Source organism: Hylobates moloch, unplaced genomic scaffold (genome assembly GCF_009828535.3).
Source record: "Hylobates moloch isolate HMO894 unplaced genomic scaffold, HMol_V3 SCAFFOLD_6, whole genome shotgun sequence".
In the NCBI taxonomy this organism is placed as follows: Eukaryota; Metazoa; Chordata; class Mammalia; order Primates; family Hylobatidae; genus Hylobates; species Hylobates moloch.
The window spans coordinates 1955075-1968893 of NW_026652281.1; the positions used below are offsets into that span (position 1 = coordinate 1955075).

At 52.8% G+C, this 13819-nt stretch overlaps 1 protein-coding gene across 1 annotated transcript in view; it reads right to left on the minus strand.

The window, feature by feature from the left end:
• Positions 1-5466: 5466 nt before the first annotated feature.
• Positions 5467-13819, minus strand: part of BANP (BTG3 associated nuclear protein) — a 115215-nt gene continuing 106862 nt past the window's right edge. Inside the window, exons 17-18 of the mRNA XM_058440264.1 lie at positions 10655-10798; positions 5467-6206 (exon numbers count right to left, since the gene is read on the minus strand). Of these exons, the coding sequence (XP_058296247.1) occupies positions 6135-6206; positions 10655-10798 (216 nt within the window). The 3' untranslated portion in view covers positions 5467-6134. The remainder of the gene's footprint in view (positions 6207-10654; positions 10799-13819) is intronic.

Genomic DNA, 13819 nt, shown 5'->3' on the forward strand with positions numbered 1-13819 from the left:
TTTTTTGAGACAGAGTCCCACTCTGTCACCCAGGCTGGAGTGCAGTGGCTTGATCTTGGCTCCCAGGTTCAAGTGATTCTCCCGCCTCAGCCTTCCAAGTAGCTGGGATTGCAGGCGCGCACCACCATACTTGGCTAATTTTTGTATTTTTAGTAGAGACGGTGTTTCGCCATATTGGCAAGGATGGTCGCAAACTCCTGACCTCAAGTGATCGGTCTGCTCAGCCAAATTTTCTTCACCCAGTCTATCACTGATGGGCATTTGGGTTGATTCCACGTCTTTGCTATTGTGAACAGTGCTGCAATGGACATATGCGTGCATGTAAATTAGTTCAGCCATCGTGGAAGACACATGTGGCAGTTCCTCAAAGACCCAGAACCAGAAATACCATTCGACCCACCAATCCCATTACTGGGTATATACCCAAAGGAATATAAATCATTCTACTATAAACATGGACATTTCCACAAAAATCTCTGCTTGGATTTTCACTGAAATTGCACTGAATGTACCATTTAGAGAAAATGATCATCTTGGCGATACTGAGGCTTCCATTCACCAACAGGCTACATCCCTTTTTGTTTTGTTTTGTTTTTTCTTAACTTTCCCAATATTTTATAGCTTTCTGTCCCAGACATGTTTTGTTAGATTTGTTTCTACATAGTTTACATTTCTTAGTGTCTATAATAACATTTGTAAGTGATTATTACAGTTCGTTTCTGGAATTTAGAAATATAATCGGTTTTTTGTATGTTGGCCTTGTAGGCAGGAATCTTGTAAATTCACTTATTAATGGTTTGCTTGTGAGTTCCTTTGGATTTTCTTCACATATAACCATATCACCTGTAAATACTGACAGCTGCATTTCTGGTTTTAAAGTCTTTTAAGTTTTTTTTTTTGTTTGTTTGTTTGTTTGTTTTTTTAAAGACAGTTTCACTCTTGTTGCCCAGGCTGGAATGCAATGGCACAATCTTGGCTCACTACAACCTCCGCCTCCCGGGTTCAAGCAATTGTCCTGCTTCAGCCTCCCGAGTAGCTGGGATTACAGGCATGCCCAGCTAATTTTGTATTTTTTGTAGAGATGCGGTTTCTCCATGTTGTTCAGGCTGGTCTGGAACTCCCAACCTCAGGTGATCCGCCTGCCTCAGCCTCCCAAAGTGCTGGGATTACAGGCATGAGCCACCACACCCGGCCCTTTTAGGCCTTTTTTCTTGCCTTGGTGTGCTAGTGCATCGCAGTGAGGGGCAGCCATCTTTATCTGTTACATCTCAGGGAGCGGGAGAGGGGGGTGGGGGCAGCTCTCCGCTTTCCACCCTTGAGTGGGCTGCTTGTTGTAGATTTCTTATAGATACCTTTGATCAAATTAAGGAAGGTCCTTTCTATTCCTGGTTTGCTAAAGTTTCTCTTAACCCATTTATTCCTGAGGTCACCTACTGCTTGGCAATGAGCTCGAGCAGTAGGAGATAAAGAACTCCCACATGCTTGGTGTTCCAATAATGGAACACTAGGCATAGTTCATGAATGGGTGAAGTTTACAAATTACTTTTCTGCATTTATTAAGATAACCATATAGTTTACCTCTTTTGTTAGTGTGATGGATTACATTGACTTTTAAAATATTATACCAACCTTGCATTCCTGAGCCTAACTTGATCATGACCTATCATCCCTCAGTGTCACTGCATCAGGGTTATTCATATTTTGTTTAGGATTGCTTAGGATGTTCAAGAGAGACACTGGCCTGGATTTTCTTTTTTTCTTTGAAACATCCTTGTCAGCGTTATGCTGCCTCGTAAAACAAGATGGGAAATGAGAGTCTCATGTTTTTTGTTTTTGTTGTTGTTTTTTTTGGTTCTGTGGAAGACTTTTAAAAGACCATTATTCTTTCTTAAACATTTGGAAACACGTAACACTGAAATGCTGAGCCTGGAGTTTTTCTTTGTGACAAGATATAGGTAAGATTTCTGAAAGACAGGAGCTAGTAAGATGTTCTGTTTCTTCTGATAGCAGTTTTTTCCTAGTAATTTGTCAATTGCATCTAACGTTTCCCACTGGCTTTTGAGACAGCCTCAAGTTTTTATGCCTGAAGGGTTCGTAGATTCTGACATTGTGATTTGTCCCTGCTCCCTTTTCTCTGACTAGTGTACCAGGGCTTTCTCAAGTGTACCAGTCTTCGCAAAGAATCCAATTTGGTTTTGTTGGTTGTATCTACTCTACGTTTTGTGCCTCATTTCCTTAATTTTTCCTTGTCTTTAAGCTTTTCTCTAATACAACTGTAGATGTATTCCCTGAGTTTTGATCAATTTGCATTTGTCATTCAATTACAAATACCTTCACATGTCCAGTTTTCTTTCTTATCTGACCTAGGGGTTATTTAAATGTTTGTTATTTAACTCCCAAACATTCAGGGATTTTTCTACTTTTCTTCTCATTAATTTTTGCCTTAATTCCATTTGGTCACAAAACACATTCTGCAAGCCCCCCATCCTGTGGCGTTGAGGTGGCTTCACAGTCTAGTGGGTGGCAATTTGGAGAAGAGCGCATTCCCTGAGGTTGCTGGGTGTGACATTCCTCACACGTGGCTTGGGTCAAGGTGCTCGTCACCTTGCTGCAGTACCTTGCATCTCTACAAACGTTTGCTATGCCTTGTTTCTGAAGTGTTTGTCATAGTGAATTCCAGGACTTAAAATTGCACGACCCTTGGCTGGGCATAGTGGCACATCCCTGTAATCCCAGCTACTAGGGAGGCTGAGGTGCGAGAATCGCTTGAACCCAGGAGGCAGAGGTTGCAGTGAGCCGAGAGCACGCCACTGCACTCCATCCTGGGTAACAAGAGTGAAACTCCGTCTCAAAAAAACAAAAAAAAACAAAAAAAAAACAAGGCCGGGCATGGTTGCTCATGCCTGTAATCCCAGCACTTTGGGAGGCCGAGGCAGGCGGATCATGAGGTCAAGAGATTGAGACCATCCTGGCCAACATGGTGAAACCCCATCTCTACTAAAAATACAAAAATTAGCTGGGCGTGGTGGTGTGTGCCTGTAATCCCAGCTACTCGGGAGGCTGAGGTAGGAGAATCACTTGAACCCAGGAGGCAGAGGTTGCAGTGAGCCGAGATCACACCACTGCACTCCAGCCTGGGTGACAAGAGTGAAACTCCGTCTCAAAACAAAAAAAAAAAAAAAAAAAAAAATTGCACAGCCCTTCCAGCCTTTTTCTGCAGGGCAATACAGGGGCTTTAAAACAATTCACTTCCCTTCGTCCATGGCCCAAGTTACACAGTAATGTTTTCCAGTATTTTGTTTTTAAAGTTTCAATGAAACGATGTATGTATGTTTATTATTCTCTTTGTCCATCACTCCATCTTACTCTAGGCACCTCCCCTGGATTCACAGTCCTGCTCTTGAAGAAAAATTCCTAACAATTCCCTGTAAAGGAGGTGTCATCGGAAATGACATCTTTTTTTTTTTTTTTTTTGAGACAGGGTCTTGCCCTGTCACCCAGGCTGGAGTACAGTGGTATAATCATAGCTCACTTCAGCTCAACCTCTTGGGCTCAAGTGACACTCTCACTTCAGGAACTCAAGTAGCTGGGACCACAGGTGCGTGCCACCACACCCAGCTCACTGTTTTTGTATTTTTTTGTAGAGATGGGGTCTCACTATATTGCCCAGTCTGGTCTCGAACTCCTGGGCTCAAGCAATCCTCCCACCTCAGCCTCCCAAAGCGCTGGGATTATAGGCGTGAGCCACCGCACCCGGCCTCAATTTTTGTTTATACATTTTTTTAAGTATCACGTAATTATTTTTGTAATTTTGAGATAATTTATATGCCAACAAATTTGCCCTTTTAAGTGAAGGATTCACCGACTTTCAATTCCACAACATTCTAATCACCCAAAAAGAAACCCCATGCCCACTGGCAGTCACTCCCAATCCTGCCTCACCCCAGTCCCTGGCAACCATGAACCGGTCTCTCTGCAGTTGTCTTTTCTGGACATTTCATATCAATGGAATCAAACAGTAAGTGGTCTTCTGCACGTGGCTTCACTCGGCACAGCTCCTCCGAGTGCTGGCCGGGCTGCAGCACGCATCCGTGTTCTTTTCCTTCACGTGGCTGGATGACGTCCCATTCTTTGGAGACTGCTCAGCACGCATCCGTGCTCCGTTCCTTCACGTGGCTGGATGACGTCCCATTCTTTGGACAGTCAGCTTTGTTTCTCCCTTCATCTGCTGATGGAAACCCAGGTTGCGTCTACCCTGTGGCTGGTATGAGCCGTGCTGCTGGGCACATCCCGGCACAAGTGCATGTGTGAGCAGCTGTCTTCAGAGCTCCGGGGTGGATCCCCACAAGTGGAACTGCTGGGTCAGTTGGAGGCGTGTCACCAGCATCCTGAACAACAGGTTCACTGAAGACCCAGCCCCAAACCGAGAGCTCCCTCCTCTGCACCAGTGGCTTCCCCTCCACCCAGCGCCCAGTGGGTGCCCACGCCTGCTGCTTTGCTTTCATCCCATCGCAGGCATCTGTTCTTTCTCTCTGGCTGCTGTCAAAATTATCTTTGCCTGTGATACTTTCGTGTGTCGAGGCAGAGACTGATGTTCGTTTCTCCTTGGGGTTCTATTCTACTTCCTGAATCCTTGAAATGCATCTTCCTTCTGTTCTCTCCATTCTCTCCTTCTCGGATTCCAATCATACACGTCTGGATTTGACTTTCTACACCCTGCCTCCCAGCTGGTCGTTTCTGTCTCCTGGAGAGTGGCCAAACTCTGGTGACCTCCCGGGAGGCCTCGGGCCTCCTTGTTGTGGCCATCTTCAGAGGCGGCCCCACCACGATGGAGACACAGAACTCAGGAGCGCCGTCCCTATTTCGAGAGCAGCTCATCCCAGACCCTCACCCCCAAGGGGACCCAGCCCAGGATCCTGACGGGACGGGGCAGGCTGGAGCTACGACCGTCTGGATGGCAACGCGGAACTCCTCCCAGAGAAAGCACAGAGAGGCCCCGCTCTAAGTCAGCGAACACGACTCCACGTAGGCCCCTCCCAAGCCCCTAATGCAACTGCCGCAATGGTGTGGGTAAAGCAGGCCAGGCCCGGCTGGTCACCAGGGATTCAAACTGCCTCTGGCACTTCTATTTGTGGATATTATCTCTGCCTTAAAAAAGTGTGTAAATAGTAGGGCCTGCCCCTGTGGCTGCAACTTGCTCTGAGGACCCCAGGACTGTGCCTTCTGGAGCTAGCAGAGCTCTGTGGTTTACGAGAACAAGAAGTTCCACAGCTGTGTCCTAAACCAGGTTTCCCCTCGACAGCTCCTACGACACAGAAACAGAACTGACCATCCCGGGGTGCCCACACCTACTGTCTACACAGTGGAGCGGGCAGCGGCGTGGCCTGAAGGCCAGCGAGCCCAACCCCCCAGGGACAGGCACTCTCTGGCGAACCGTCTTGCAGGAGGAAAAGTGTAAGGCCGCAGTGGTCATAAATACATTTTATTTCATTAGAAATGCATAATTACAGTGTTTGAGAGCATTTCCCCTAGAAAAGTAGGTCAGCAATACCCCATCGGAACTGAGAGCTGGCTTTGCAAACACCTGCCTCCTGACACTGAACAGAGCACACGGCAAAGGGCTCCCGTCTCATGACACTGAACAGAGCACACGGCAAAGGGCTCCCGTCTCATGACACTGAACAGAGCACGCGGCAAAGGGCTCCCGTCTCATGACACTGAACAGAGCACACGGCAAAGGGCTCCTGCTACTCCCCTGGGATTTTTTTTTTCAAATTTTCTTTTTTGTTATAAACACCATAGCAAATTAAAAAAAGCTGTTTAAACAGAAAAATATCGTAGTTCTTGATTTCCCGCGCATACGCGACGCTCTCCACACTGTGCCTCCCCTCGTCCTCCGACAACAACAGCATGACTCAAACGAAAGGGGTCTCCGGCTGGCGGCGGCGGCTGCTCTCTCAGTTGATAGGATGCTCTTCCCCGCGGAGGCAGCAGCCTTCAGACGCACTTCAGCAGAACACGTGCAGCCGCTGCCTGTGCTGAGGCCGCGAGAGCAGGGCGCGCGGGGGCCGGGCGGTAGGCGGAGCCGGCGAGGGGCTCCTGGTGCCGGGTGCTCCTGGTGCTGTGGGCACCGCTCACTGGATCTGGATGGCCCCATGTTCGAGCTGCATCTCCGGCTGTAGCGTGGGCTGCAGGGCTTCGGCCGTCTGCAAAAGCGAAAAGGAGGGACTTTCTAGAAAAACACCCAGCACTGCATGGCCAGGGGGTGTCATGAACAGCCAGTGACTTTAAGGCAGAATCAGAAACACGCACACAGGAACGCGAAGGAGCCCTGACAGCCCCAAGGCTCACCCGACTTGGTACAGAACGCCTGGCTCCCAGCGGAACGACGCGCCCACGACCCTGGTGCCCAGGGCAGCTCCGGCACATCCAGGCCCCGGCCCGCCCCCCACATGGACTCAGTCACCCCCGCCGGCGCGGCAGCTGCTCCTGCCTCTCCACCGCCAACGCGCTGCCTCACTGGGAAGTAACCTGGAAGTGGAGAACACCCTGGCCCTCCCTATTTCCCCGAAGCTTCAGGTACCACTTTGCCTTCTTATAAACACTGTCCCAATGTTTCAACAAAGGGTTTTCGGGGCAGCTATGTTTCTTCCCTCAAAGATACAAGTTCTGGTCAATGAGTTACAGATATTAAAAGGACTTTAAGTACGAAATCACACCTTTATCTTAAAATGAGTTAAAGGAGGTCGGGTGCAGTGGCTCATGCCTATAATCCCAGGACTTTGGGAGGCTGAGGCGGGTGAATCACTTGACGTCAGGAGTTCAAGACTAGGCTGGCCAATATGGTGAAACCTCGTCTCTACAATAAATACAAAAATTAGCTGGGTGTGGTGGTGCACAACTATAGTCCTAGCTGCTAGGGAAGCTGAGGCAGGAGAATCGTTTGAACCCAAGAGGCAGAGGTTGCAGTGAGTCAAGACTGCACCACTGCACTCCAGCCTGGGCAACAGAGCCAGACTCCATCTCAAAAAAAAAAAAAAAAAAAAGTAAAGGAAAAATATATAATCTTGGAATAAGTCACTCATCCTCCAGCTCAGCCACACGGAACATGCCCCAAGTGGAGGAGCCCACTCTAGGGCTTCCGTGCACACTCCCAGAAGCTTCAGCTGGAGGGCACAGGAACCACAAAGCAAGAGCCAGGAGAAGCCACGAGCCCACGGCCGAGCCCACGGGAGGAAGAGGCCTGGCAACTTCTACTATAGTTAAGGTCCTGCTTCATTTTATTTTTTAGAGATAGGGTCTTGCTCTGTTGCCCAGGCTGGAGTGCAGTGGTGCAAGCACAGCTCACGGCTGCCTCGACCTCATGGGCCCAAGTGATCCTCCCACCTCAGCCTCCCAAGTAGCTGGGACCACCAGTGCACACACCACCATGCCTGGCTAAATTTTTTTGAGATGGAGTCTCACTCTGTCACCCAGGCTGGAGCACAGTGGCACAATCTCGGCTCATTGCAACCTCCGCTTCCCAGGTTCAAGTGATTCTCCTGCCTCAGCCTCCCAAGCAGCTGGGATTACAGGCACCTGCCACTATGCCTGGCTAATTTTTGTATTTTTAGTAGAAATGGGGTTTCACCAGGTTGAGCAGGCTGGTCTCGAACTCCTGATCTCAGGTGGTTGGCCTGCCTCAGCCTCCCAAAATGCTGGGATTACAGGCATGAGCCCCGTGCCCGGCCCCAGCTAATTTTTTTACGTTTTGTAGAGATGGAGGTCTTGCTACGCGGCCCAGGCTGGTCTTGAAGTCCTGGGCTCAAGCAACGCCCCTGCCTCGGCCTCCCAAAGCACTGGGATTACAGGCATGAAACACTGCACCTGGTCTAGGTTGTGCTTTTTCAAGACAAAGGTCAAATGACACTCGATATACTGTTACCTGGATGGAGGAGGGGCCTTCCAGGGTAGGATGAGGGGTCAGTATGGGGACTGTCTCCTGAGAGCCCGGCCACAGCTGGGAAGGCCTAACGGGAAGGGGTGAACCTCAGGTGGAATGGAGGAGCCACACCAGGGCCCTGGGGTGGGTGGCCGCCGGCCATGGGAGGCTGGGGTAGGGGGGCCACTGCCTGGGATGCAAAGCCCGTTCCCTTAGACAGCTGGAAAGGCAGCTGGGGACTTGGGTAGTTGGGACAGTGGGGCACAGGTCTGGGCTGGCTGGGAGGGACTCACTTGCCCTCCAAGGACAGTGGCCAGACCCGTGTTCCGGGCAGACGCTGGTGGAGGTGCTGCCTCTGCTACAGATGGTTCAGGGAGCCTATGACACCCACAGGCCACCCCGCATTAAGACAAGTGTCTTCCCCCCTGCAAATGGCACCCCCCTACCCTCCCAACCCACTGCTCCAGGGAACAGGCCCCACTCTCCACTTTGAGGAATGGCGACCCCCACAGGCCAGCCACCTGCCTTCCCTCCTAAGGGAGCCCCATCTTCTCAGAGCCAGGCCCTCACAGCCGAGCCACAGGTTTTCCTAGAATTAGCTCATGCGCTTGACCCTGCTCTGACCAACGAAAGATGCAAGGCCATTCTGAAGCATGACTGGGGTGGGGGCTTCATGTGGATAAGGAGGCTCAACCAGAAACCTGTCTCTGTCGGGTGCAGTCACGCCTGCAGAGTCACCATGAAGGCCTTCGGTCACTTCCCAGTGGGGCAGAGCTAGCCTGAGGACAAGCTGAGATGGTAAAGCAGAGAGCTGGGCCCTTGGTGACAAGCTAACGCACCCTGCAGCTGTCTGGCCTCAGATGGGCAAACCTGCTCACCACCAAGTCCAACCATGCTGGGGTTTTCTGCGGGGAAAGCGGCCCGTTAAGCATGCCGTCTTCCTTGCCTGTTAGGATGGATCCTAAATAAATCGTTCACCTGGGGCCAGCCAGGGAGGGCATGGTGACAGAGAAAGCTTACAGGAAGCTAGGGGTGTAAACACCAACCAGGGGACAAAGCTTTCTTCAATTCTGAAATTGAAAATGACCAGAAACTTATAATGCAGCAGGACGCCCTCAGGCATGGCCCCCACCTCTAGTTTCCTGGGTGCGGACCTCACTGCCCTCCTGCAGCGCTCCTATCTGGAATGGCACGAGGGGCCGCCACGCGTCCTCAGCATTGGCTGAGGCAGCCACGCCTGACTGTTCTTCATGGACAGGCCAAGGTTCACACCACATAAAATAAGCACTGCCGAACGAGTTTGCCTTCACCATCCCACCCACCCCCGGCCCACTGCCTGCGGGTTCTGTGCCCATGGCCCTCACGTGCTTCCAGCCCATCTCCAGTGAGGTTGGTGACAATGTGGAACCAAACACCATGCAGAGTACAGGGCGTGCCTCTGTGGGAGCCACCGCACCCATGCACACAGAGTACAGGGCGTGCCTCTGTGGGGGCCACCGCGCCCATGGGCACAGAGTACAGGGCATGCCTCTGTGGGGGCCACCATGCCCCTGGGCACAGAGTACAGGGCATGCCTCTGCAGGGGCCACTGCGCCCATGGGCACAGCAGGAAGGCTCAGGCCAGAGAAGGGGCCAGGCCTTCTACAGGACACGGGTCCTTAAACTCTGGGCCCGCAGCTGCCCCACTCTGAAGAAGACATGAGTGTCAGGTGAGCACTGACATCATCACACGGCTGCCGTGGCTGAGGGACTGCAGAACTGCCCAGCCTGGCGACCTGCGCACCCTGGTGCGTGAGCTCTATTGAGCCCACTTCTTCAGCAAGCGCCTCCTGAGGAGGACCCCTCTCCTCCCGAGGGCTGAGGGGCACCGAGCAGGGAAAGGCTGCTCAGACATCTAGGATTTTAATTCTAAGCATTGAAGGTGGATGGCGTGAAGACACAGGTGGATCACCAGCGCTGGGTCCACAGAAAGGGGAAGAACAGACCCAAAGACAGTAGCCAGAATGTTCCAGAAGGGCTGGGCAGCAGCCAACCACCAGGCTGGAGGTGGAACAAGGACAAGGTCCCCGCTGGGCACGTTCCGAAAGCAGGTGGCACGGAGGCTGTGGGGCCAAGACTGCTTCTGGATGCAGGGCCACCTTCCACCTCCTGTGTTCACAGCAAACAGCCCATGGCCTCACGGGGCTCGTCTGGGCCTCGGCCACTCTGGAGATTTCAGCACAGCCTCACCCTCGGGCTTCCGCCTGCGAGGTATGGAGATGCTGGCCATCAGCCCGTCGGGCCATCCACAGAGCACAGCAGCCCTGCGCTTTGTTTTGGTGGACACTAGGGTCACAACAGCCCAAGGTGCTGGCTATGCCCCACGCTGAGACCTTCAACGAGGGGCAGGGAGCTCTCAGGCTAAAGGGGCCCCCATGCTCCCCAGCCCACAGCAAAGGGCTGTGTGGTAGGAGGGCAGGGCAGAGCTTCGCTTCTGCCCCTGAATTTACAAACATTTCCACAGGACAGTCTCAAGAATCAGTTGGAATTTGGAACTGGGGCAGGATCTACCTTCTCACCTTCACATTCATGGTGTGTGCGAGACGTAGAACCCTCAGATGGGCATCCGTGTCCGATCACGTGCCCTCCACACGGGAAGAGTCACGAGAAAGCCCCGGGGCCACGTGTGCCCGATGGCAGCGGCAGGCAGCCGTGCCATCACTTCAGTGTCCCGGTGCGGGGCCCCAGACTCACCTGCGCCCCGGCCGTGTGGTCACTCACCGGCGCCAGCTGCACGTACTGAACCTGGATGTCACTGCCCTGGAGTGGCGATCCATCCACACCTGCCGCCGCGGGGTCCGAGGAGGCCACAGCGATCAGCTGTGCGCCCTGCAGCACCTGGAGGGAGACACATGGGGGCCCGTCAGCGGCGTGGCCCACAACCCCAACCCACATGGCTCCACAGACCGCAGACCCCAGCCCACAGGCGCTGTCCCCTGAGCGGCAGGGACACGGCCTCAGGGCCACACCGAGGACTCTGCGGCACATCCTGACCCAAGTCGCGTCAGATCCATTGAGAGAGTGCCATCAAGTCTCTGCTGGATCTGCAACTCCCCCCTCGAGCACCTACAGAGCGGACAAAAGGGAAAATAAAAAGCAAGGCAAAGCTTCCAGAGAGAGAGAGAGCAACAGCAAATGCCACAGAGCCTCCTGGAAAAATCCCATGGCAACCATGGAGAGCACAAGTGCTCCCAGAGTGCCACTCAGAGCTAAAATCCAAGCCAGGACCATGAGCGTGAGGCTGAGACCCAAACCCTCCCCATTCCCAAGGCAGAGTGACCGACCTCAAGGGCTCAGGGAGAGCAAAGGAGCTGCTGGTGGGCACTGAGAACCCAGCAGAAGCTCACAGCAAAGTGAGGTCCAGTTCCAAGAGGGGCGGAAGTGAGTCCTGGTGGCAGAGAGCCCCGCTGGCCCTCCCGACCTTGTACTGCATCCCAGATTATGGGATGAGAATGGCGGACAGAGGTGGCCCCTGGGTGGGCTCTGGTGACCCACTTCCCACTAAATCCACTGGGCGCTCCAACATCCAGGCAGGCAGCTCCGGTGTCAAGACGACCCAGGCAGGCGGGTGGGCAGCCCCAGCCCTGAGGGCACCTGACACGAGCCGTGGGGTCTTCACTTGGGGTTGCATCCCACTATGGGAGGACCAGGAGATGCATCCCACAGCTTCCACAAAGAACCGCACTCTATGCACTGGGAGTCTCACCAGTGGCCCTGGGAAGAGGAGCAGCCCCGGTCGCAGGGTGCCTCACCCGCTGGAGCCTGGACGCGGCGGCCCCCACTGTGGGACCTGCCCTGGACAATAGCAGCACTGCACAGAGCAAACGCAGCTCCCGCAAACACACTGCAGAGACAGCCCTGGACCAGGGCTCTCACCTGCGCACTGCACAGAGCAAACGCGGCCCCCGCAAACACACCGCAGAGACAGCCCCGGACCAGGGCTCTCACCTGCAAGTGCTTTTCAAGACTAGACTTCACCTACATGTGCCTTTAAAAATAGTTACGTTTCTAAGCAACGTTCACCCGCAATGCTAGAAGACAAGCCTTTTAAAGACACAAAGTATGATTTACTCCAAATCGAGGTTAGCAAGTGCGGCGCCCAGAGCAAACCTGCCGGCTGCTTTTGTACAGCTGTGAGCTGAGAATGGCTTTTAAATGATTTTTAATGACAGAAAAAAATGCAAAAAAATATGTTGTGCCACATGACAATTCTAGGAACCTCCATCTTCAGTGAGCATCTACAGGCCTGCAGGCCCCCCACGTGCTGGCCTGTCACGACTCAAGGGCCGTGGTGAGCAGCTGTGATGAGACCAGGTGTGCCCCCCAAAGCTGAAAAACCATCCCCCCTGGCCCTTTACAGACAAGCCTGGCAACCCTGCCAGCCACCACTTGCGAGCACACCAGCCTCGGGGACCAGCCTCGGGGGAATGGCCGGGCCATCAGAATGAAACTAAGGAGCGGTCGACCTTCTGCCTCGGGATTTTGTTGTCTCAAACAGATGCTATACACGAAGGAATATGGCCAGAGTCAGATGTCCTGCTAGACTCTGGGGTTTCTCTACCCGACGGCCCCTACTGCAGAGGCCCTCTGAGTCCAGGTGTCAGATGCCAGCCCGACATGGTCCCAGGAATTAATTCACTGTGCAGCTGGCCCTTGAACACCACAAGGGTTAGAGGCACTGACCCCTTGTGCAGCTGAAGTCACGTACAGCCTTTCACTCCCCAAAACTTTACTAATAGCCTGATGACCAGTGGCCCTACCAATAGCAGTCAATGAGCAGGTATTTTGTGTGCTGTGTGTGCCATCACCTGTATTCCTCTAATAGAGTAAGCGAGGGAAAACGTGGTATTCAGAAAGGCACAGGCGAGAGGAAATACGGCTGCTATTCATTAAGTGGAAGTGGATCTTTATTAAGGGAAGTGGATCGTCATCCAGGCCTTCGTCCTCACCGTCCGCATGCTGACTGGGGCTGGAGGGAAGAGGAGCAACAGGAGAGGCTGGCCTTGTTGTCTCAGGGCAGCAGAGGCAGGAGAGAGAGAGGAAGTAGAAGAGGAGGCAGGCACACTCAGTATGATTTTTACTGAAAAAAATATCCACGTATAAGTGGATCCTCATGGTTCAAACCTGTGTTGTTCAAGGGTCAACTGTAGTCTTCTTACAAGGAACAAACGTTCATCTTTTGGTGAGGGACAGAAAGAGCAGAGCGTTGTGAAGTGTGTGCATTGACATCAGAGCACTGACAAAGGGGCTGCTTGCCCTGGGCTCCAGGTGCCATTTGCAGATGAGAAAGTGAGACCTGGGCGGGGTTAGGAGCAGTTTAGGGGATGGGCTTCCATCACACAGCAGGTGGGGGCAGCGTCCATACAGGAAGCACCTGGGTCCCTGAGGCACTCTCCTGGGCCACCACCGCCCATAGTGGGGCAGCTCGATTACCCTCCGGCTCCCTCCAGCCTGTGGTTCTTCAAGAGGGAGTGGAGAGAGAAGGCAGGGACTCTGTGAGGGGAGGGCTCGGGCGTGGGTCTCCCCAGATCCTTAGAAAATACAGCCTGTGGTTTTAAAACAGCATTCTAGTTTTTGATGAGCAAATGCCTTACATTTTTTTTAACAATGAATTTGTCAGTGGAAAAGAAAAAAGAAAAAGGCAGGTCAATGAGCTGAATGTCTGGCTGGCAAGAATTCCATCTTTCTGCTGACATGAAATAAACACAGAGAGTAGCTGGTGCACCGAGGAGGAGGAGCCGCCAGCACAGCTGCCCCTTCCCATGATCTTTACAGAGGCCCTGAGGTCCCGCAGCGACAGCACGCCATTCAGAACCCAGCCCGACGATGAGAACACCGAGGTTTCTGGACTCTGTTTCA